Genomic DNA, 24156 nt, shown 5'->3' with positions numbered 1-24156 from the left:
AAATGTGAAATCACAGCAACATAAAAAGCAGCGAGCAGCGCAGGTCACAGAGAGTTTGGCTTATGAATTCAGCAGCACATCAAAGTCAAGTCAGTCCACCAGTAAGTTTCATGCAGTGTGACTCTCTAAGGTTGCGATCCAAAGGTTTTTTTGTCTTTTTATTGTCTGCTCTACTGGACGTTGGCGGATGACTAATAAGAAAATTCACATTTTAGCTTTTATACCACTTTGGAAATTTGCATTCCGAGAGAGTGGAAGGAAAATATGGTTTTGTTTTGAGAGCAGCTGAGCGCTCCTGTGAACTTTTTCCTTCTGTTTTATTTTACGGCTCGACTGAGGCCTGGAATAATGAAGGCGTGTTTATCCAGAACATTACAAAATCGATGAACCACTGCCACCACTTTTATTGTATAATAATATTTTAGAGTTGGCTGCAGTTCAAATGTAAATTGGGCTTTTCTCCCCTGATTATTCTGACTTCATTTCATAAACACCTCATCTTAACATTCGCCATTTTCGTGGCGAGCCTTTGGGCACCTGCTGCTGCTGCACACTCCGTTTTCCTTTTGGGTTCTTAAAAGCCAAAATTTCCAGAAAATCGGGTGGCGTCAAGCCGCTCTGCACTTCTCTTAACTTACCGATGTTCAAGATAAGTGGAGGGATGTGACAATGTGAGAGGGTCACGTTGGCACCCTGGCACTTCTGCATATACACAGTGGGTCAGCTCATCACACACCCACAGTGTGCCCACTAATGCCAAGACTCTTCATCTCTGCCTCAGGTTCCTAAGTGTTTGGTGGTCGAGTTCCAACTACTGTAGATCTCTTATAGATTAGTGCCATCTGACAATAACACACCCGCCTGACAAACCCGGTGTGGATGTGGTGATGGTGCACTGCTACAAGTAGCTGGGGGTCCACATCAGGGAGAGGCTGGAGTGGTCTCAGGGCACAGAGGAATGGGAGAGGAAAGAGCAAAGAGAAGACTCATTTGAAGAGCGGCCCACCTAATAAACAAGCTGACTAAGGGTACAACCTCAGTTATGGGGGGCTCTCTGGACCTGCTGGAGGTAGTGGTGGAGCTGATGGTCATTATGAACAAAGCTACACTTCCTCTCTCAAGGTGGGATGTGATTTGAAGGAGGAGGGTGTGATCCCCCAACAGTGACACATGCATGTGCTAAGCCACTTGGCACACTGGCACATCATTGTAATTTGCCACTTTGGCTTTGTACTACTTTTGCTCTGAAAGTAAACGTGGCTTTGAAATAACCTGAGATATCGTAACTTCAAACACACATATGCCCACCCGATGGGAGGTCTACCTTTGCCATCTGAACGCACGTTAGGCGCACGTGGCACACACACACAAAACAAAGAAAACCAAAAATGTCTTACTTGAGCATCTGTTCATATCTGGAGCTCGCAGACCATAATACCCTGCTGGGCAGGCGTGCAGACATTCTCCATATTGTCTCATTCCCTCCCTCCGAAGGAAGAAGAACAGCTTTGGCTGGCAGTTGAGGCATCCATTGTCTTTGGAACAAACGGAGCAGCCTTTGCATATTGGGTATTGCCCATAACTAGCTGCAAAGAAAGACAAAATGTCAGAGTTAGCACATGAGAGGCTGAAGTGATGAGATGAAATTCACGCACTGTACGCTTTCACAAAGCTGCTCCTAAAATTCATTTTTCAACTGTGAAGCACAAACTGCACTCCATTGGGGCTTTTAGGTTGTTTGGGGTGGTAAGGAAGGAATTTTGCTCCCTGAGGCTCATTGCGCTTTGCCCTCGTCTTTCACCACCCCTTCCTTCACCCTGCTGTTCCCACCTCACCCTGCTTTCCACCTCTCAACGCTTGCATTGGTCCGCCTGCCATTTTGTGCCTCAATAAAGTTCTCGGTCACCGGAGTCGCCTCCCATGACGTGTCGCCAGGCGGTTTGTGGTGCCCTGAGAGATGAGTTGAGGTTTCCCTGGTAGTATGACGCCCACTTTGCCAATTCTAATGACAATCATAATCCTAAAGATGCATCGGAGACAGAAATGACGCGCGCCTTATTGCTGCCGGACACCTGGAGTTTGCGTATCCTCAGCTGACAGCAACCAGAAACAGGAAGGGCCGGTTGCTAGGCAACAAGCGGGAGGACGTGCGTGACGGAGGGCTTTGGTGCGCCTTCATGTGGTGAATCAAGTCACGCTTTTAAAAAACGCACTCCGCGCCAGTGGTGAGACTGAGAGCCACAGAACTGACTGGCGCAGAAGTGCGGGTCAGGCTGAAGGACGCCTGTGAGTTTTGTGTTTGTAAATCCATCCATCCATATCCTAACTAGAGGGTCACGGGGGTCTGCTGGAGCCAATCCCAGCCAACACAGGGCGCAAGGCAGGGAACCTACCCCGGGCAGGGCGGTGTTTGTCAATCCACAAGTGAAGTTTAGCATCAAGCTCCACCGTTTAGCTCATCAGTAACAGTTTACTTTTACTTTACTGTGACGCACAGATTCAATTTATCAAATGGTCCCTGAGCTCTGGACAAATCTGAAACATGGAGCCTTAGGCATTTCATTCCTCAAGGAAGGCCACATCTCTACTGTCTTTAGGGATGACTTGCTGCATGTGAAACATTTGTGTGACATTTACTCCTAACCTGCTTCCTTCAGGGCAGCCCACGTCCTGCTCAAGGTTGGAATGCGAGTTGGCATCCACTCCGCTAATTTCTCATTAAACACTTTGATCTCAACAGAACATTCACTAACCCGCTTAAGACAAATCGGGCTCACGGGGGCCGAGAGTTTATCCCAGCGGTGTGGCACTGGCTGCAAGGCGAGAACCAAACCACAGCTGGGAGGGTCCATTTAGAGTCACTGCAGGTACTGGTGACTGCGGACAAGCCCCCCGGGACTGAGAGCTGTGAGGAGACAAAGTTTAAGAGGGGATACGACTGAGGTGTTTAAAATGACAAAGTCCGGTGGATCGAGATGGGGACTTCAGAAGAACACGGGGACACAGTTCTGCATGAACCTTACAAAAGTTTTCTTCACGTAAAAAACCACAGACATGTGCCACAAGTGACCAAGCAGTGGGACCTTAGGGACCTTCAAGTCTCACCCCAGCATTATTTCGCATTATCTAGAAGTAGCTTGTTGGGCTGAAGGGCCTGTTCTCGTCACAACTGTTGGAGCAGCCACAGAAAGACCCTCACAGAGAGGGGGAGTACCCGCCAACTCCACATGGATTCCAATTCAGGACGCTGGGGCCGTCGGCCTTTAAGTTCTTGCTTGCTTTTCCATCTCATTTCATCGGTCAAACCACCCAACCCAAACTCTTCCTTAGACTCGCATGTCCTTCCAGTAAAATGAAGACCTGACGTGCACCAGAGGTGGGCCTACTAAGCAGAGAGAGGGCCCTCTCTTCACCGTACCAGACTTTCAAATCACGTGTGAATAAAGACCAAAGAATGGTCGGGACCCCAGGCGGGTCGCCCCGTTTAGTTCTACAGTCCAAAATAAAACAAGGGCCTTCAATGGCAGGATCTTCAGGCCTTTTCAGGGAGCTGCTCTGTTCAGGAAGACTCCGCCTCTTCTTATGTCACATGGAGCAGGAGGGGCGGAGCCAAATGACCTCACTGGGCAGTTTCTCAGAGCTGCGGTAGAGGAGGAGACGCACGTGTTAGCGAGAGCGCCCCCTCTGGTCACGGTGGATTATTACATCCCTCGAATGAGTCCGTGAGGAGACCCTCAGACACACATGCGTGACAACGCTTACAGCGAGTGCTTAGCGATTCATGACTCTGCGTGACGATATGGTAGCAGTAGAGGGTTGTACCGTGTTAGCCAAAGATTGAAAGCTTGGATCTGTAATCTATTCAGTAGACGATATGGTAGACAGAGAACGGGCGAAGTGTTTGAGTGAGCTGAAGTCATTTTACTCTTTCTCGTCACTAAACACTTCCTCAGGTTCATGATCTGATGCTGATCCAGAGCTGTGATTCGTAACGATTCTTAACTCAGCCTCTTATGATTTTTCATTATCTTTATAACGTAAGTGAACCCCGCTTCTGGTGGGGTCTCCTGTAGTAGGGGGCCCTACAGCAGTCTGCCATAACTGCCCAAGACCTAACAAAAAGAAGAGAACTCCAAAGCTTGGAAAACTGGCCCAAGGATCCAAACTGAAGCTCAAGGAGACCCTGAATGCCAGCGAAACGGCGGCATCTCACAAACGCATGGCTCATCGAGTGTGAAGGACATTGTGGGCCGATTTGTCCTCATATGCCTGCTTTTAAACGAACAAGAAGTCACTGAACTTCATCCTCCAGCGTGACGCCATGGGTGGTCTTCACTTCATAAACCGCCCCACCCCAGTCACATTTTAAGACAATGTCTGAGTGCATAGTCGTCACGTGTTCTGGTCAGGCGTCACTTGCTGATTTACGTTTATTTGCTATTTCTCTAACGGCCAGTTCGTGTCTTGGAATGGTACGTTGATTTTGTATATGTCTTCATAACGTTCCTGGCGACATTTTATTTTTTTGTGGGATTTTACTTATTTGTTACCATAGATACTCCCGTGACGTCACTAACCAACGGGATGAAAGGCCACCGCTGACACCGGTTCCTAATCCGAGACTGCAGAGATCCACTTAAAAGCCCTTCAAGTGTTTCCCTGGCGTTTGCACGTCTCTGCCTTGATGTCCCGTCTCTCGTTCTGTTTCCTCTCGTATTTTCGGTTTTGACCCCTGCTTGGCTTTATCACGTCGCCTTTATCTTCTCCTGATCCCTAAACCTCGGTGCCGGGTTTGCAGTCCACTCAGAGGCATCTGCTTCCTCCTGGTTGGAGCTTTTCCAGTCTTAAGACGCGCCCAGCATGGGTACAACGGGTGAAACTCGACCAGAAAGGCACAGGAACAAACTCAGTGCAGGGCCACGCTGGGCCGGGGGGCGCGATGATCTCAGCTGACTGCTTCAAAACACCAGCAGCGCTTGCAGGAAAAAGCACTTGGGAGAGAACTTAAAACTAACAAGCGTATTGATTATTGTGAGGATCATCTCACATGACATCAGCGACTCAATAGCGTCGAGTAAAACGATGGTGTTCAATAAAAGGAGAAAAAAAACAAAACAAGGGGCTCCGCTTCAGGATCACACAGGCGAGCAAAAGATCTTTAAATGGAAAAGAGCAAATAACAAGAATGGAGGAGTGACGACTTATCTTTAAGGCCGAGTGCTGAATTACGGCCCACCCAATGACCCCCGTCAAGGGCCTGCTGGCCTGTCCAGGACTTCAACCGCCCAGAGCAGCCTGCGGCCTCAAAGACCCCGTGAGGTTGAGAATGTGGTGTGACACGCGATGTTATGTTACGTTTATCAAACATATTAAAAGGAAAGCAGGGCGGCCCCTCGGGATGAAGGAGGTCAGCCAGAAGAGGCAGGCAGAGACTTCGGTTTTGTTAAGTAACTGGAAGGAAGGACAGAAGAGGGTCGAATATCAGGAGGTCAGGCAGCATGGCAACCAAAACCAAGCAGGAGACGAGAATCTGAGTCAAAGGCTCTAAAGGTTCAGACCAAGAGAAAAATCAGGCAAGCACCAGGATTTCGAGATCCGTCAACTCGGACATGGAAATGACGAACGTGTAGCAAGCAGGGCTTCATAACCTCCTGACAATGCGGGTGACAGTCCTAAAGGCAAGAAACACAAACAATGAAACCAGAACGTCACACGCTGTCACCCACGTGCCCACGGGAGGCAGACTAAGGGCTTAACGGAGGCTAAGATGTCAGCTTGAGGGTTGATAAAGTGCACTGACCTCTTCTACATATCCACAGAAGGGAAACCCAAACTCCGCCCTCCTGCCCAGGCCACGCCCTCCTACTGACCTCACTTCCGCCTCCTCTTCCTGTACTACAACTATAAAAACCCGCACCTTCCTTCCTCAGTTAGCCTAGTTGGGGACTCTGTCTTTTTTGACGACTCATCATAACTGTCATTATACGGCGCGGAGTCCCCAAACCTTTCTCTCTCTCTCCTGTCTTTTCATTACAGCACCTAACGTCAAAACTGACATCAACCAAAGGATTCCTTGGGTCAAGAAAGCCCCAAACTGAATGGCATCATGCAGAAGAAGAACTTTGGAAGGCACAAAAATGTCAGAAACGCCAAAGTTGGCGATAGTTCAGGATGGTCTTCTAAGAGGAGGTTTGCAGCCACCCCACGACTTCATTGTCCGGAGAGATCAGGTCCACGCCACACGAATACTCGTCCATTTGTGGAGAACGTGACGTGAGATGACAAAAGCAAATAAACAAAGTGGCATCACGAAGAACAACATAAAGAAGAGACAAGTGCCACCTGCTTTGAATGAGGGCGGCCTACGACAAGACGAGTGACACACGCCACTGAAACACGCCACAGGACAAGGAAATCAGCACATAACGTGGAGAAGTGAATGTGGAGAGATGACGTAACAAACAGTGAAATACTAAGGCGACCAGGACCAGAGAGGCCAGCGGACGCCATTGCTGGCGGTGATTCGAGTTCACAGGACGCGTCTTCAAGCACAGCTCTGGTGTGGAAACCATCAATTGGGAAAACGAGATGTGGACAACCCAGGAGGTCATGGAGATCTGCAGGAAAAGCTCAGAGCCCGGGGTGTAACATGGGAAGATGTGCCAACGGCTGGCAATCACTGCCTGATGCCCCATACGGACTGGAGGAGCTGAAACTTAAACTAATAAAAACCAAGTCTGTGCCAAATAAAACAGCAAATACTGCGGCTATAAACACACAAAATCCACAAATCAGGACGTGTAATGCTGGCTGATCAAAAGTACAGGTGGTCTTGGGTTATGGTGGTCACTTGATTAAAGTTGATAACCTTCAGGACCCTCCTGGTCTCTGAGGCGTCCAGGCTTGATGATTTCACCACAAAATGAAGACTCCCACCCTGCCCACCACTGTACCCCTCCATCTTCTCTCTACAAAAGTTACAACAAAGGGAACGAGAACTGAAAGTCAAACTCGTGTCGGGGCGGCCCCCTTTTGCTCGATTGTCCCCTTTTGTTTTTATGGCCGCAGTGCCCCGTTAGCTGCTGTTTGGAGTTTGAGAAGAATGAAGAGAGACAGAGAAGTAAGCGCCTCGCCTCGCCGCGCCGCTCTGCTAACGTCCCATTACTCATTCTTTACATCTAATCGTTATGTGGCATACATGCGAGGGCATTAAGGTATTGACCCCGGGCGTCCCAGGGGCTCTGCAAACGACAGACTGCACAACTGTTACTGGAAGCCATCACAGATTTCCCTCTCTTATTTACAGTGGATCACATTTCCTACATAATTTCTATGGGACGACGATTTGTATCACAAAGCAGCTTCACGGACGTTCGGCTTGGGCTTTCATAAGAAAATAACAGCAACGTGCCATCATCTCAGCAGATTCTGCCAGTTTGTCTGCGTTTGCTTCCTCTTACAGTACTTTCTGAAGCGGCTGGCCCATTACTGGGTGATAAGGAGATGATAAGGAGTTCCACATCACAGGGCACAGTCACTCACACACCCAGAAAAGTGCCAGTTAACCTAACCTTCACACAGTCCTGGCACCCGAGAGTGGCGATGTCTGGCATGTTGATCAGCACACGCAAATAGGAATTACACGGTACCCTGGGCACTGGCACTAACAACTCACTACACCTGAAAACACATTTAGGACTTGGGTTCAGCACACCAGGTGGCACATATGAGCACTCAGGGGACGTCTTCAGGAATCTGATAAGCTAAGCGGTGCCACTCCATTCGTGGTTTTACTCACAGTTTAGAGCAATGCCAGCCAGATGAAAGAGTGACCTCACATCCTCCGCTGAGAGGGCACTATGAAGAGGTCACTTGGACTGGGCATTCATTAGGCACACAGCCATATTCCTGCATTATTTTCAAATACCACCATTAAACGGGGTTACCATGGTGGTCCCCCAAAACATCCTCTTCTGTTGTTGCACAAGAGAAGACACAGAGAGAAAGTGCCAACTTCACCAGGCTGGTAGCACTGTGCCACCCTAAACTGACTGTCCATCCCAACCAGGGCTGGACCTTGCATTGGACTCCCAGAGACCCAAAGTTTGGATGAAACAGAAGAGAAAATCAAATGGGCGGATCGGTAAGTAGGCACATATGAGACTCGAGTCAGCACAACACACCGCTGGCACATTTCCTTGTTTTAATAAAAGTAGGAAATATTAAAGAAGCGAGGCACAACTCTGAACAGACGGACGCTTCTTTACAAACTGTTTTAGCCGCATGATCTCTGTTATCACTGGAGTGGGCAGAAAGATTCCAGTTCTAAAAATCCGTTCCTTTTACTGGGATGAAAGCTGAAACCTTTTTAAATACTTTATAATGGCCGTGTTCACAAAGGCAAAAACAAAGCTTAAGAGGATCAGTCCAAAGAGAGACGCCTCAGAAGCTCATTCTGGCCTGCCGGTTGGCTAAGCAGGTCTAATGGAATTAAAGATGAAGCTCCGCTGACTTTGTACTCCCACCAAAGCGGGATCAGGGTGAGGACGATTATCTGCATTAGCGCTCATTATGCTCATATCTCATGTAAAGTTTTCAAAACCACTTAATCAGATCTTCAAATCAAATGGGCCCGTTAATCCCCAAGAATGTTTAACGGCAGTTTGATCAGATATTACCTAACGATCTGTGCCCTCTAATTAGCCATCTAGCGCTGACTAGCCATTCATAACCAATATCACCGCTCTCTCCACCACCTTCGTAGACTTGCAGAAAGACCCTCATGCTGTGCTATGCCCTGTGTAGACCCTTGTAATGTGCTGCACCTTATGTGGACCCTCATGGTGTTCTGCTCCTTATGTGGACCTGGTAGTCTGCCTTATGTAGACTCTCGTAATGTTCTGCTCCTTATGTAGACCCCAGTAATGTGTGTACATTACGTAGACCCTCATAATGTGTCATACCTAATGTAGACGCTCATAATGTGCTGTGCCTTATGTGGACCCTCTTAAAGTGTCATGCCTTATGTAGACCCTCATAGTGTTCTGCTCCTTATGTAGACCCTAGTAATTTGTGTACATTATGTAGACCCTCGTAATGTATCATACCTAATGTAGACCTTCATAATGTGCTGTGCCTTATGAAGACCCTCATAGTGTGCTGCTCCTTATGTAGACCCTAGTAATGTGTTACATTATGTAGACCCTCATAATGTATCATACCTAATGTAGACCTTCATAATGTGCTGTGCCTTGTGTGGACCATCTTAAAGTGTCATGCCTTATGTAGACCCTCGTAATGTTCTGCTCCTTCTGTAGACCTTGTAGTCTGCATTATGTAGACCCTCATAGTGTTCTGCTCCTTATAAAGTAATCTGCCTTATGAGGACCCTCATAATGTTCTGCTCCTTATGTAGACCCTAGTAATGTGTGTACATTATGTAGACCCTCGTAATGTGTCTTACCTAATGTAGACCCTCATAATGTGCTGTGCCTTGTGTGGACCATCTTAAAGTGTCATGCCTTATGTAGACCCTCGTAATGTTCTGCTCCTTCTGTAGACCTGGTAGTCTGCCTTATGTAGACCCTCATAGTGTTCTGCTCCTTATAAAGTAGTCTGCCTTATGAGGACCCTCATAATGTTCTGCTCCTTATGTAGACCCTAGTAATGTGTGTACATTATGTAGACCCTCGTAATGTGTCTTACCTAATGTAGACCCTCATAATGTGCTGTGCCTTGTGTGGACCATCTTAAAGTGTCATGCCTTATGTAGACCCTCATAATGTTCTGCTCCTTATGTAGACCCTCATAGTGTTCTACTCCTTATGTAGACCCTCATAATGTGTCATACCTAATGTAGACCCTCATAGTGTGCCATGCCTTATGTAGACCCTCGCACCATCACGTGCTTTGGGCCTTTACCACACAGTCCTTCCCAACCTGAAAGGATGAGATGATCAGTGATTTTAATTAATTAATGACTTACAAAAAATGTTCAGCAGAATAAAACCAATTTGACGACAGTTAATAATTAAGAGATAATAATACGTAAAAAGAAGATAAACCAACTTGATCATAGTTTCCATATGTCATGGGTACTGTCAAACACATGAGTTTGGGGTCCGCCACTCGGGATTTGGGCCATCTGATGTCATGGGGAGGGATTTAGATGGGACACAACCACTAACCCGATGTTTGTTTCCCCTAAAATGGAGGAGCCGTGATGTCACTTGTGTCTGCTGCCCCGCCTCCTGACCCAAGCTACACTGTCACTTTAGACCTGGGACTCAATACACGTCATCATGGACGCCATTGCTGAACTTTAATTTGTCACTTGCTTTTTATTTTTGAATTTTCAACGTGAACAATGAAGCTGGACGCCCGTGGTGCCCTCACTCTGTCAGCTTTTGTCTTTCTGCACTACCCATCCTAACTCGCTGGCTGAGTCCCTGGAATCAAATGGGCACAAAGGACCAGTGCCAGTCTGAAAAACATATTGCATTGCCCTAAATGTAACTTGACTGCAGAAATGCCATTTCTGGCCAAGCTGCTTATTGTTTTTTACTTTTGAAAGAGGCCCAAGGTGAGCGTTACGTCACGACTCGGCTAATTTGGGTAGAACTGCCTCGTCCAAATCGGCCCACTAGAACGGTGAGCTCCCACTCACTGGGAAACTTGGGTTAGTGAAGCTACGCAGACGTAAACCCCTCTGATTTTCTTGACTTTCAATTCACTTTCATCTGCTGACTTCCATGTTTCACTTTGCTTCGACTTACAGTAGATGAACACGTCGCAGGTGTAACGAACAATGAGGGACAGCGCTGTACATGGCGGGCTTTGTCACCATTTTCAGTGATTCTGTGTGATGAACGTAACCAGTAAGCTCCGTCAAAGGTGAGCCGCAGGATCTGCTGCTTGTAATTCCCAGAATCCTACACAGGCGTCCCAGCGGAGGGTCCAATCGCCAGTTAGCGGCATGTCACTTTCAGTCGGACCCTTCATGTACATAATCATAGCCCAGCGGAGACTGCGGTCTGTGGGACGCTCCCTTGTCACAAGGTTGGATTAAGACCCCCAAAGGCCCCTGGGTGACAGAGAGCTGATCATACTTTTAACACTTATTTCTCACTTTTGACTTGATCGCGATTATTTTTAGGGTTGAAGGAGAAATTATAAAAAAACAAAACATAAAAGATGAATCTTGACACCCTTGGGGTGTACTTTTCAAGAATTGCTGAACCCATTTCATCATTGGCATCATCTGATACCATTCAGGGCTGCAGAAAGGACCCCTGGACGTGCAAACCCCTGAGCCACCAAAATGCCCCCCTGAGTGGAGGGGGAACGCGCCAAACCCACTAGAGCTGCACCCCAGGCTGGGAGTCGAACCCGGGTCTGTGGGCCGAGGGGCATTGGCATGTGTGTGTGCGTGTCGCGCCACAGCAAAGTGCCAAGTGGAAACCCTGGAGGTGGTAACCACTTGAAAAGCTTTCATGTGGGCAGATAATGAAGAGAATGTGTTGTCAGTTTGATTTGGCGACATTTGCTTCGTTGTTCTGAAGTCCTCGCTTGGGTTCCTTTTCTGAAGTTTGCTCGTTTTAATGAGGCTGTGCAATTTCTGGTTTGTTAGCAAATTTAAGGCAGCCATTATATGACTTTCTGCTGTGAATTCGAGTGCCAGCTGAGCCTCTTCACAGAAAGTCACAGTCGAGATCGTCGAGATCGTCCTTGGCGTGCTGGTGTGTCAAGTCTGGCACGTGTGCCGTGCATGTGGGCCTCGTTAGCAGGCCCCACCAATTCAGGCAATGCTTCCATGGCAGTGTAATTGCATTACGTGGCCCTTAACTTTGACCGAAAAACCGAAGCTGATGGGGGCGAAACGTGAAAACCCACAAAATGGCCTTGTCGATATTTTCATTTTCTGATTCTGACCAGTGGGCTCCTCTTGATATCTGAGGAAACCTCTGCAAAGAATAAAGAAGAAGTCGAGCGCATTGGAGAACAGGCACTGCGAAGAAGGCACATCGAGGAAATGTGCAGATTACACGACGAAGGTGGCAGTGACCAGTGTGTCACTCCGGTGTCATAGGGGGCCAGTCTGAGTTCAGTCATAATAAAGTACAAATATGAACCCCACCACTAATAAGAGACGCAGAGGTTACCAGAGATACGTCAGGCCAAATCAGGGACATGTGGGACAGAGCAGCAAATCAAAGTCACGTCCTTCAGAACAAACGGCAGACCAAGAACTGAACCACAGATGGCAGCTGCCATGACCCGCAGGTTCTTAAAGGCACACAAAGAGATTCTGCTGTTGTCTTCTTCTTCAGATTTCATTAGGAAGGTGCTCAACATTTTGAATATTATATTTGACTTTGTAATTCGCTTTGGATTAAAGCGTCTGTCAAACAAATAAATGTAAATGTACTGCGGCCACCCCACCATTCAGAATGTGCGAGCACAGCCAGAGTCTGCTGTCACAAGTGACACGTGAAGACCGGAGGTCACGACCCATGACAGCTGCAGGACGGTGTAAAAGTCGGCTCGGCGACCTGCTGTTCGAGATTCTGGACGTTGTGAAAACGCTCCGGGGGTCTTAGTTAGTTAACTCTCTGAGGAGCTGGCAAAGACTTTTGGGCTTTGGGGTTTTGACTTTCTGGCAATGACCAGGCTTCCTTTTTAGCTTTGAAGAAGAAGTCACAATGCAGAGAGACACTGAAGACCATTCTGTTTGTGACATGAAAACCTGACAATCAAAAGTGAAGGAGAGAAGGGGAAATGGAAAAGAACAACTTGGAACAAACTTGTGAAGGGTACATTTCACACAAACATTAGGAAGTTTTGACACTTGGAATACGTGACCATGTAGCGTGGTGGACAGGAGGACTTTAGGGACCTCCAAAACTCGACTTGATGTTATTTTGGGGGATTTAAGTGGACAGGACTGGCGAGTTTGTTGGGCTGAGTGGTCTGTTCTCGTCTAAATGGTTCTAATTTATTGGTCGCTACAGTAAAATCCCATGACCGCTGTGTAATCGTCACGATTTAGGTGAACAGCTTCCTCAGACGCGATTCTGAACGTTTTAGTTTGGCAGGAGACTCATCCACAACCGCTTGTGTGGACGCAGAGGTCTTTTGTTTCAATGAAGATGTAGTTGTCTGGTCGTAGCCGAGGATGGCTCTGCTGCCGATGCTCATGGGATTGCAAGCCTCAAAGCCACGAGGGAGTCATGAAGCACGAGGATCTCCACGTCCCACCAGAGCTCACCAGATTCTGCTTCATACACTCTCAAGACCCCACAGCATGTTTGTTTTCAGGTGATTTGATTTTTTGAGACAACTTGATTCCGTCAACCAGAGCTGGTCACTGATGCCCAATGTGCCGCTGGCACCTGAGCTGACGAGACCTCAATGGCTGCGCGGTAACAAGACTATCGATCCGAGAGGGCATTTACTGAAGTGAGGTGCGGGGCAGGCAGTGGCACAAAAGAACGACTTTCCTGCCCAACTGGCACAAGCCACATCAAAGAAGCATTTCAGTTCACTAAGAGGAGGCCCTTTTATGGCAAAGAAGCCAATTCTGCCAGGCTCAATGACCTTTGCCACGCGTGTCACTTGGCATTGCCTTCGGCTCTTATGCAGTGACGTTTAATAATGCTCATGTGTTTTCATTTAAAATCAATAAAAGGCTTTTCTTTACAAAACACTTGGAGATTTCAGCCTACATTTGGTTTTCTGAAATGCTTCTGATGGCACGAGACCAACTGGGCGCAGGTACAGCACTTGCTCATTAGACCCGTACCAGGCGTGCCCTGACGTTTTTTTATTGCCTACGAGTCGTCACTAAGTGTCTGCTCAGGCCTTGGGGGGGTGCCGCCACGCCAGCAGGTTTTTTTGAAGTTCATTGGACTCGTCTCTGGATTCGATACGCCACCATGTGTCAGTGTGGGCCTTAAGTGGGCCCAATGACTTTGTAAAGGGACTGAAGCAGCGACACGAGGGAGTGAGGGTCAGCACATTGCACAAAGCCCACTCTCCAGTACTGAATGTCTTTTAAAAAGTCGTTATTTTTTTGTTTTGTTTTTTTTTTAAACCAGCTGTTTGGCCGTGACCACACAAGCAGACTCATTACTGCTGCCATTTGCACCCGTGTCTGGCCGTTGTCATCTGACGCCACTTAAATTAATAAATCGATTGCCTAATTGCGATCCGTCCTCACATAATGAACAGGCCTTTTCTCACTCTTGTGAAATTTGCATTTTTGTCTTTTTATTTAGTTTTATTATAGAGTTGGATCTCTAATTTACATCCAAATAAAGACAACAGAGGAGAGAGAGGACGGGGGCACTAAGTGCTGAGCAGAAGCTGCTGTGTCGACATTTGAACCTGTGAATTCCTCAGCAGGTGACACCTTAAGAGCTGCGCCATTCGAAACGATGCAGCAAGCTCTCGAGATCTGAAAGAGTTTGTTGGCTTTTTTAAAATTCCCATTAACAGGTAATGTTATGGTGTCATTCTGTAATGGTCTGCTGCAGTAATTAAGAGGGGGCCTCGTTAAGAACGGAGGTCTTGGTTGACACAAAAACCTACACCCGCTGCAGCTCTCCATAGACAAAGCTGGACTCCAGGCCTCAGTAGATAAGCCTTCAAGCCCCCCACCACCCACCTCCATGGCATTAAACAGGTGGACAACTGGAACGCCAAGGGACAAAAAATGGTGATGGGGTCATAAAGTCATAAGTGATCTGTAACGCTGGGAAGAAACTTCCTTCTATGCGCAGGTCAGTCAACATATCACAACGTAAGGAGAAGGAGCTGAAACGGGGCACTTGTGTGGAAACGCCCCGACGTTTCTCATTTCCACTTCCAAATGTATTTGGGCCAATGATAAATCATCACTTGGGAAAAACACCTGACCATCCTGGCCAACTGTATGCAGGCTGTAAAAGCAGATGGCACCCCAGTCAATGTTAATCTGGGATTTCAAACTGAGACACCGAAAACCTGACGTTAGTGCCATCTGCTGGCAGACACGAAGCAGGCAAATCCAAGTCAATGGTGGCACTTAGTGTACACTCGGGGAGGTAAGGTGTTCTGACAGGGACAAGATGTCTGGTTTTCTGAGGGGGCACGACTGGCATATCAGGGTTTATTTACCTCGATCAGTTTAGTGATCAGAGGCCTTCAGGTCAATCATCATCATCATCATCACCGCAGGTTTAGCAGTCCTTTTGCAGGTATATCCAGGTTAGCTGGCTGACTTCAGTCTTCCCCCCCCCCCCCACATTCCCACAGTCCTGGGGTCAGACCCACTCACTACATATCCTCAGAGGCTTTCTGTTCAAAGATGGCAATAAATATTCCAGCAGGGGGCTCCAGACCGCACTGCGACGTACCTTAGGGGGCCATTACAAAAGGCCACTCAGGCTTTTATTAAACTTTAAAGAGGGGATGCATGTTGGTCTGCCCCACCAGACCCAGCAGATGGCACGCATATCCCGGCTTGTTTGCCATCAGTGAGGAGTTTGTATTTTCTCCCTCTGTCTGTGTGGATCCTTCTTGGGTATTCTGGTTTTCCTTCCACATGCCAGAGGGCATACAGGGTAGGCCAATCACTACCCCTAAATTGACCCATTCGTTACCCATCAGCCTAAAATTGCATTCACATGGATATCTGGATGGGCATCATCGCCAGTTTTCAGGTTGCTGCCCGGACTTTTGTCCTGCACTTTCCATTGCCCCCGTATTCTTTGGGGTCAGACCAATTCTAACAGCTGGAGGCATCTAAAGATATCAAATGGGCACAGCTGAGACGGAGAAGCAAAAACAAAGGAATAAATCAAAAGTCTCAGAATCAACATGACATGGCTACCCTGCTTTAAAGCGTCCTTAATTTACAGCACTGTCATCATCTGAAAATGCAATAAAGCGCGGCTCCCCGGGACGGAGTGGCTGTCCATCTTCAGGGAGGGATGGCACATCAATGGGCTCCTGTCAGCTAAGTATGCAGGAATGATGGACGAGGTGGCCACTCCTCATCGAACTGCGAAGGCCGAGCGGGGCGCAAAGAGACCAACACGCAGGACGCGCTCGGGACGTTCACCCCGCTTCCTGCAGGTCACTTTTTGGGATGACGGACCCGTTTAAATACAACACTTCTCGGGTGTCGACTGAAGAATGTGCCGAGGCTTCCGAAAAGGTTAACTGATCCAATTCTTCACAGGCTTCCTGCGCTCTGCAGCCGGCCCCCTACCGGCAACACGGATGTGAACCATATCGCCCAGTTCTACCTCATTAACCCTTTAACGAGATCGGCTCACACACCCCCTGCTGACAGTGTGGGAGATCTGAAAGAAATCCACCGGGTCAAGAGTGGACAAGCCGGCAGGGCGCAGAGGCCACGAGACGCACACGGAATGAAGACGTCAGCAGCACCACACCCGCCTGGCAGCACATCTGGACGGGGGAGCCACCACTGTGTGAGACTGGGCGACGACGGGCACCATCTTCACACTGAGTGAGATTGATTTGAAAGTTCATGACGTTACCATCTGCACAACACTTTCCAGGCCTCAGACCTGCAAGTCAAGGGAATTAAGCTTATCGGAGGCCATGGCGTTGCTGCTTCACGGCTCAAATTGTGTCTGCGTGGAGACTCGCGGTGACCCCAGACCAGCTGGGCGGGTCGACTGGTGACTCTGAATGGGTCAAAATCATTACAGAGGGACCAGGCCTGGAAAAAATGTCCCATCTAAATAGAATTGAATGAAAACTGGATAAATGAAGAGTTATTTTATGCATGTTTGGAGGGTTTCAAGGGACGTATTTGCGTAAGGTATACAGCGAATTGGTGTTTTTTTGGGGGGGTCATACTAATATATCATCAGTTTTCCATTTAAGTGTAATGCTCGATTTATTATTGTTTCCCTGTGGTGCCATTTTTACTTTGTCCGTGTTTTAAAGGCTGTCCTTGGTGGTCCAAGAAGCCACATTTAGGTCAGAGCACAGGGCCTGCTTTCGTATCTGAGACTGATGGAAGAAAATGAATTATGAGGAGTCGTAATGGACGGGTCAAATCCTGACAGTCAAGGTAGGCTCTAACCACCTGACGTGGAGTCTCCATATCACAAATAAGACATAGCAGCACTAGAGGAGGTCCAGAGAGGAGCGAGTAGGCTGACTGAAGAGCTGCAAGGCGAGAGCTAGGAGGAGAGACTGAAGGAGAAGAAGCAGAGATGACAAAGGGAGTCAGGACATTGGATTCTGGCCGTTACTTGAAGAGGAGTTCTTCATCCTGAACATGGGCACACAGCATTACACGAAGGGAACCACAGACACAATGAGGTGGACCATAGGACTTCAGGGACCTTCACACCTCGACTGAATAGGACTGGCAAGCCCGTTGGGCTCAATGGCCTGCTCTTGTCAAAGTTGTTGTAATATTTTAATGTCGGTCTGGCGCGAGGGAACCAGGGTCCATCATGGGAAGTGCGGGGTGGGACAGCAGAACATGATGGCTCAGTAAAGAGTCACGTTCAAATCTAACTGGCACATCTTTGTAGAATGAGAGGGGAGTGAGGTCTGGAGTGCAGACACACGCCGACACGAGAAGAAGCCACAAACTCCATGTAGGCAGCGGCTGATGTGAACCCAGGACTCTGCTGCCGTCCCACCAGAGTCCGTTTATGTCACGCGTGCCTGTCTGTCTGCTAGACGTGTCTCAGTTCTGGGATGTTATGAACGTCCTCGATGGCCTCAGGTCAGACTCGCCGGTGTCTCTACGAATATGAAACATCCGCTCAGCACTCACGTGGCTTTTCTGTGTGTGACTGAGAAGGCTAACATGGCGGGTGTTTGTTTGACTTTATTTGCTATTTAACTCCCTAAAAAGATGCCATGTACCTAAAATCAGATTATGGCTGTTGGTTCTGGCGTATCTGACTGACCAACGGCGTTCCAAACATCCCAAGAGGGCAGCTGTGTACCATGTAACACACGTCAATGTGGGGCTGCCATGACACCTTAAACTGGGACGAGCCGGCGAGGACCAACTAGTCAGGCCGGGCTTGTTCCTCTCTCAGGGAAAGCGGGGAGCTCGCGTTATCGAGCAGCGAGGAGAGGATTTGCAGACAAAGTCCACTTTATTGAAGCCGTTTCGGGCCTTTGCCTGACATTTTCTTTGACGCCTGTAGGAAATGAGATGTCACGGCCTGCAGAGTGCCAGTGTCTTGTTAAAGGTGGTCAGCGTGGAAACAAGCGGCTCTTTGTCAGAACGCGGTGGACATATCAAATCACGGTGCAACCTGATAATTGCTCTGCACCCTTCAGATTCCAAAAATGAGGTTTGCAGAAGCTGTAATTAGCGGCCGATAAAGCATTCTGTGTATATTTTGTGAGCGCGGACTGTTGGGCTTGATATCCTAACCAAGCTTGTGTTCTTGACTACGACTGCTGGCTCGGTTAGCCGCCGGGGACGGAGAGGAGGAGTTCAGTAATCCGCACACAGTAAATCAAGCATTCCTGTCTCTGGACGCCTCTGAGGTGTGCGTTACCCTCACAACACAACGAGAGCTTGGAACACCGGAGACACCGAAACAAGATGGCCGCTCATCACCGTTCATCCCGATGTGAAAGCACAGGAGCCCACACTTGAACCGGCAACACTTCACTGCCTGGCCGTCCTGCTCATGGAGCACCAGCCCTGGAAGGGCACGTCAGGCCTTTGAGCCCACTTGGCTTCCGCGTTCTCCCACTCCATCTCCCCTTTCCTTTGTCTTGATATCCTACTCTCGTGCTCATCGATCTGTGCTCCGTACTGTCATGGGTTTTAGTTCTGGGCCGCTAGCAATGACGCCATGTTTGTTCCGTTTGTTAAACTAAACTGCCAAGAACATCAAACTTCTAGCAGAGCGAAACGCCCCCACTTCTTAAAACAGGCGTAACGGTACAACGGAAAGTCCATCTGTTTCAGTCGCATCGTGCATTTATGAACTTCTGTCCACCGCATGTACCTTACATCCGTCTTTCTTTGTGCTTCTTGTTGCCTTTCTTTGTCAGACATTCCTGCCCTGACGTCAAACAACGTGACGCACAGACGTACGGCGCACCATTACTGTTCTACTCGGGCCACTTGCCGATGTTCAGCAGACATTCTCGCCCTCTTGTGGACGACATTACGCACCAATGCTCTACAATACAGACGGACATCTCATCACATTGAGTATATGGAGGGAGACGATTACTGAGAGACAAACTGTAACCATAAAACAAAAAGTATAACTCGATATTCAGCTCGTATGGAACTACAATTTGTAGAACAGCGGAGAAACGTCAAAATAGCAACACATAACCAACCTCAGGTCAGGTCAGGTTGGGGAGCCTGCACTGCACAGCGCATTACCGCACCCACCACACAACAAAACAGCTTGGCATCCCAGCTGGCAACCCTCTCTCCAGAAATGAGTCAGGTGTTATGTGGGCATCCCCTTGGCCTGGTCCAGCCCCTCGGGTCCTCAACAATGAGGGTCCTGTGAGCCGGATCACCCTCAGGTAATCGTGCCACATGGTCGTAGTGCCACACTGCAGGTCATGTGCCTCATTCGGACCAGTGGCCCCCCAAGGACCCTCTGAAGAGACGCACATGATGGAGTCCAGTCTTCATCTCAGGTCACTGGAGAGCGTCCATGTCTCACAAACAGGAAGCACCAGGACTCTAAAGACTTGGACCTTCGTCCTTTTGCAGAGATATCGGGGCGACACACACCAGCGACCACATGACCCCCCATGCTCTCCCAATCTGTCTTCATAGGAAGAGTGGTGATAATCCACCTCATCAATACATAAACCCGCAGGCTGAGAGCAGAACAATCGACTCTCACTAGAAACCTTCATTCAGACGTCCATCCTCCTCAGCCTGGAAAGCGTCCATCAACAATTTGACCCCTTTGGAGCTCTTGGTGGTCAGGATCAATGGGCACCTGGTCCCGTCACTGACGATCGGTCAAGCAGGGCACGTTCAGTCTGTGAGGAGTGGTCTGCACTCCTCCTTTAGTTTGTTTGGACGTTCTTTCTACACACTTCCAGAGCTGCTCTGGTGGGTCACTACACACACACACACTGAACTTCTTCCTTCTTATGTTGGCTGAGGTATAAAATGAATCCACCCTTTCAGTTCTCTCTATGATGGTCGCCATCTTTCAGGTTTGTCTTTAGTCCTCTGGAATGTTTGCCTCATTTTCATGGCAGTCCTTGCCATTTTGTTCATTTGGGTGTCCTGTTCTGTGCAGCATCCACCAACTCAGTTGACTAGGAGAACTCATTGGGCCAAACATCCATCATCTCCCACAAGGTCCATCACGCTCTCCAGCAGCAGGGCTTACTCACATAATATGGATTTCTGCGTCCATTTGGTAACTCGGAATTGATTTTTTTTTTGCTTTCTGGAAGCCACGTTTACCTCTCAGTTTGCCGTTGATCCTGGCGGTGGGCTCAGAGCCACAGGGAGTCCGAAAAGCGATAAGGAAACCAGAATTGTATTTCAAGTTGAAGTCAGAATTGAAGTTAAGGGCTCACCACTGGGTGGACGTAGAGGCGTCTCGTATTAGTCGGCGCTGTAAGGTGCGCCCCTCTCCACTGTGGAGGAATGAGAGCCTCGAGATGTTTAAAGCACAACCTGCTCGACTCGGTGCTAACGTGGCTGACTTGGTGAAGCAGTGGACTGCTGTGGACTCCTTATAAGAGAGAAGCACCCAGTGGATTAGTGAAAGAAGAAACGGCCAAAAGGAGACGCCAGAGCAACAAAAGCAAAAGCAGAATTACGTCATAAAAAGGTCCTCACATTGACTCGAATGAGGTGTCCCCAACTAACACAACTAACAGTTGCCATTTGATTCTTATAATGAAGTCCAAAGCTTGGAGGCCAAGTTTTGTCATCTTAAAAAGCCACATAATCAGTAGGGCCACCGACGTGACAAAAGATTGTAGAGTCCGTGAAGACGATGGCACTGAGATGAAGTCATCGCTACGACGATAAAATACTTCAGCAACTTTAACAACAGACTACACCAACTGAAAACAATCAAATTAAGTCCCAAACCAAAGATTCAGGACAAACTCTTCAGTGTGATTTGTTTTGTTACGTTTTTGGATGTTATGAATGTAGTGACTGAGAGGCGGTGCCAAGGCTGGATGTGAACAAATGAGAAACTAGAGTGCAGCTGTAGGCGGGGACTAACTCAGCAAATGAGAGGCTGGGCTAAAGCTACGTGAGAGCAGATGAGAGGCTGACAGTTGGCTGGAGGCGGAGACGACGCAAGCAAATGAGAAGCCAGGCTGTGGCCCGGAGGTGGGGACTAACTGAGCACATGACCATCTGGAGGCGGAGGCAGAATGGGAACAAATGAGAGGACAGCTAGTGGCAGGAGGTGGGGACTCTCTGAGAAATAAGAGGCTGAGGGAAAGACAAGCTGGACTGAGAACGAATGAGAAACTGGCCCGTGGCAGGAGGTGGGGACTTGGTGAACGAATAAGAGTTCAGATTGAGGCTGGTGATGAGGACTCCCTGAGCAAATGAGAGGCTGGGGGCGGGGACTCCCTAAATGAAGGAGAGGCTAGCATGAAGTTGACAGACAGCCAATAAGAAGCCAGACTGAGCCCAGAGGGAGGGACTCCCTGAACAAAAGAGAAGTTGGGCGGAGGCTGAAGGAGAGCCAAGGAGAAAGTGCATTGTGTCTGGAGGTGGAGACTAGCTGAGCGAATGAGAGATTAGGATTAGTGGTTGGAGGCGGGAACTCCCTGAGCAAATGAGGAACTGGGCAGAGAGACTGGGGGCGGAGAGGTTGGGGGCGGTCGATTTTGCTTGAAGGCACCAAGCCATTAAGTAGCCAAGGTGGGACCTTCTGGTGTGACACATGACGACACTACAGACTGCCTGTGACTCCCTGCCTGACATAATCGTTATCTTAACCAAGCTGTAAACCGCCGTGACGGGCACAATTCTGTCAGACAACTGAACAGTGCAGGGCTGACGTACAGGAAAGTCGTCCGCCGTTTGTTTCGGGGCCGTTTGTTTTCGTTTTCACCGTAGCGAGAGTGGAGCCGCTGTGCACCAGTGCAGGCCTGCATGTTCGTCACCGAGAAAAGCCCCTCATTAGTTACGTGTGAGATCTTTACGGCTGATTACACTTTTAGTGCAGCCATATGTCATCCAGAAAATCAACTATATAATGGGGTACAATAAAGAGCCATTTGATGAGGAGTTGGGTGCGAGTGAAGAGGCACCTTATCAAGGCAATGACGAAGGCCAAAACCACAGCTGGGGGCCGAGCAGAGGACTTCTGTTGATCTCCGAACCCCAGGAAACTACGCAAGGAGCTAAAGGTCCCACTTATCAGATTTGGAAACTGACAAAGCTCACGTGACAGACAAACCGACGACGCCGTCCCTTCTTGTCTCCCGTAAATAACGTAAACGACTTGTGAACTTCCGCTCGAGCGCGTCGCCAAGAAATGTGAGATTTATGATATCACTGACAGTTGTTTATAAAGGCAAAGACAGTTTGCTCTGAAGGAGCTGGCAGCTGTTCAGATAAAACAATATTAAGTAGAAGGAAAGTCGGCCAAAATGTAATACAAGTGTGTAACGGTAGGAAGAGGAATTGGAGAAATGTTAATAGCTTTCCAGATTTGCACCACTCCTCCAACCGAAGCTCCTTTTTTCTTCATCTCGACTGCAATTGCTGTAAGGAAGTGGTTGAGGGTCTCATCTGGCCCCAGCGACGTTACCCTGAGGTTACAGACGTGCCCTTCTGAGGGTGGCGTTCACAGACCCCCGTGCCGCGCTGCTACTGCGCTCCATGTGTACTGCCAGATGCTGACGCTTTATTCCGGATATTGGACGAGTCCCCTGGAATTTCAGCAGATCATCCCCAGCTCCATCAGCTTTCTGTAGATGCTCTTCCAGGGTTCAAGCTAAGGTGGGACACCAGTCTATCTCATTGGTGGGATGCTGCACGGGATGCTGGGAATTAAAAGAACTCATCGAGATGAGTTCATGAGGGGCAGGTGAGGTGTTTGTGCTCCTCTCTGTGTTGTCCCTTCACACCCTCTAGACATGCATCCATCCATCCATCCATTATATCCTAACTACAGGGTCACGGGGGTCTGCTGGAGCCAATCCCAGCCAACACAGGGCACAAGGCAGGAAACAAACCCCAGGCAGGGTGCCAGCCCACCAGTCTAGACGTGCACGAGGGGTTAATAGACAGAGCAGGAAAGGCACTGGGCACATGCCTCGAGACCCCTGACCCCTCCTGAGGACCCCAGAACTTTTTGGAGCTCCTCATCCAGGTTCAATGCGGTACATTTCTATCATATCACTAAACTGTGCTCAGGCAGAACAGAAGCCCTGGTCCAAAGGTGACTGCAGGGTTCTACTTATGGTCTGTCTCTGGGGACTTATTGTCCATGGAGTGAGGGGCTCTTTGGACTTCTTGGTTTGAGAAAACACAAATCCTTTTAAGCCATCAAAAAAGCAGTTTGAGTCGATTGTGGCCACTGCCTTAGTGGACAAGATCCGGCCATGCTGAGCAGAACGGCAGACGTGTGTGCTGATGAACTGTCGGCCCATCCAGGTGGACTCCTTCAGTGAGCTGCAGTGCTGGCCGTGCAGACCACATGACTTTGAACTGGCAAAAGGACTAGCCGTGAATGATGAGCGACAGCCTTATAAATGGCTTGTGGCATCCTGGACATATGATGCCAACCTGAACTTCCTCTGGCAGGGCTTAGTGACCCTGGAAGGGCCACCGCTGGCAATTCGGGAAGGGGCGCCAATGATGGCTCTCATGAAGGCAGCGATAGGAGGACCTAAAATGTAGCACTGAAGACATTAAAAAATGAACTCACGCGCACCATAAGCATGACAGTGGGCCGCCACCGCTGGGTCACAAGGTCTTACTCTTTACATTGGTATTGGGTGGTACAAGGAAATCATCACAGGAAAAAACGTCTAAAAAGTCAGCCATATGCCGAAGACACTTGTGTAGGGCTGAATATTATGACAGTGGAATGGCTGTCTGTCTGTCTCTCTGTCGATGGGATATTATGGGCTGCTCAAGTCATACGCTTTAATAACTGAAAAAAAGGATTTGTGTCCTCA

General features: G+C 48.6%; 1 protein-coding gene across 1 annotated transcript in view; it reads right to left on the bottom strand.

Moving 5' to 3' along the window:
* Nucleotides 1-24156, bottom strand: part of rspo2 (R-spondin 2) — a 105712-nt gene that overhangs the window by 57458 nt on the left and 24098 nt on the right. The window contains exon 2 of the mRNA XM_028790928.2: nucleotides 1398-1586. Coding sequence (XP_028646761.1) covers nucleotides 1398-1586 — 189 coding nt within the window. The remainder of the gene's footprint in view (nucleotides 1-1397; nucleotides 1587-24156) is intronic.

Source organism: Erpetoichthys calabaricus, chromosome 13 (assembly GCF_900747795.2).
Source record: "Erpetoichthys calabaricus chromosome 13, fErpCal1.3, whole genome shotgun sequence".
NCBI lineage: Eukaryota > Metazoa > Chordata > Cladistia > Polypteriformes > Polypteridae > Erpetoichthys > Erpetoichthys calabaricus.
Note: the sequence above shows the minus strand (reverse complement) of the source record. Positions and strands in the feature narration are given on the sequence as shown.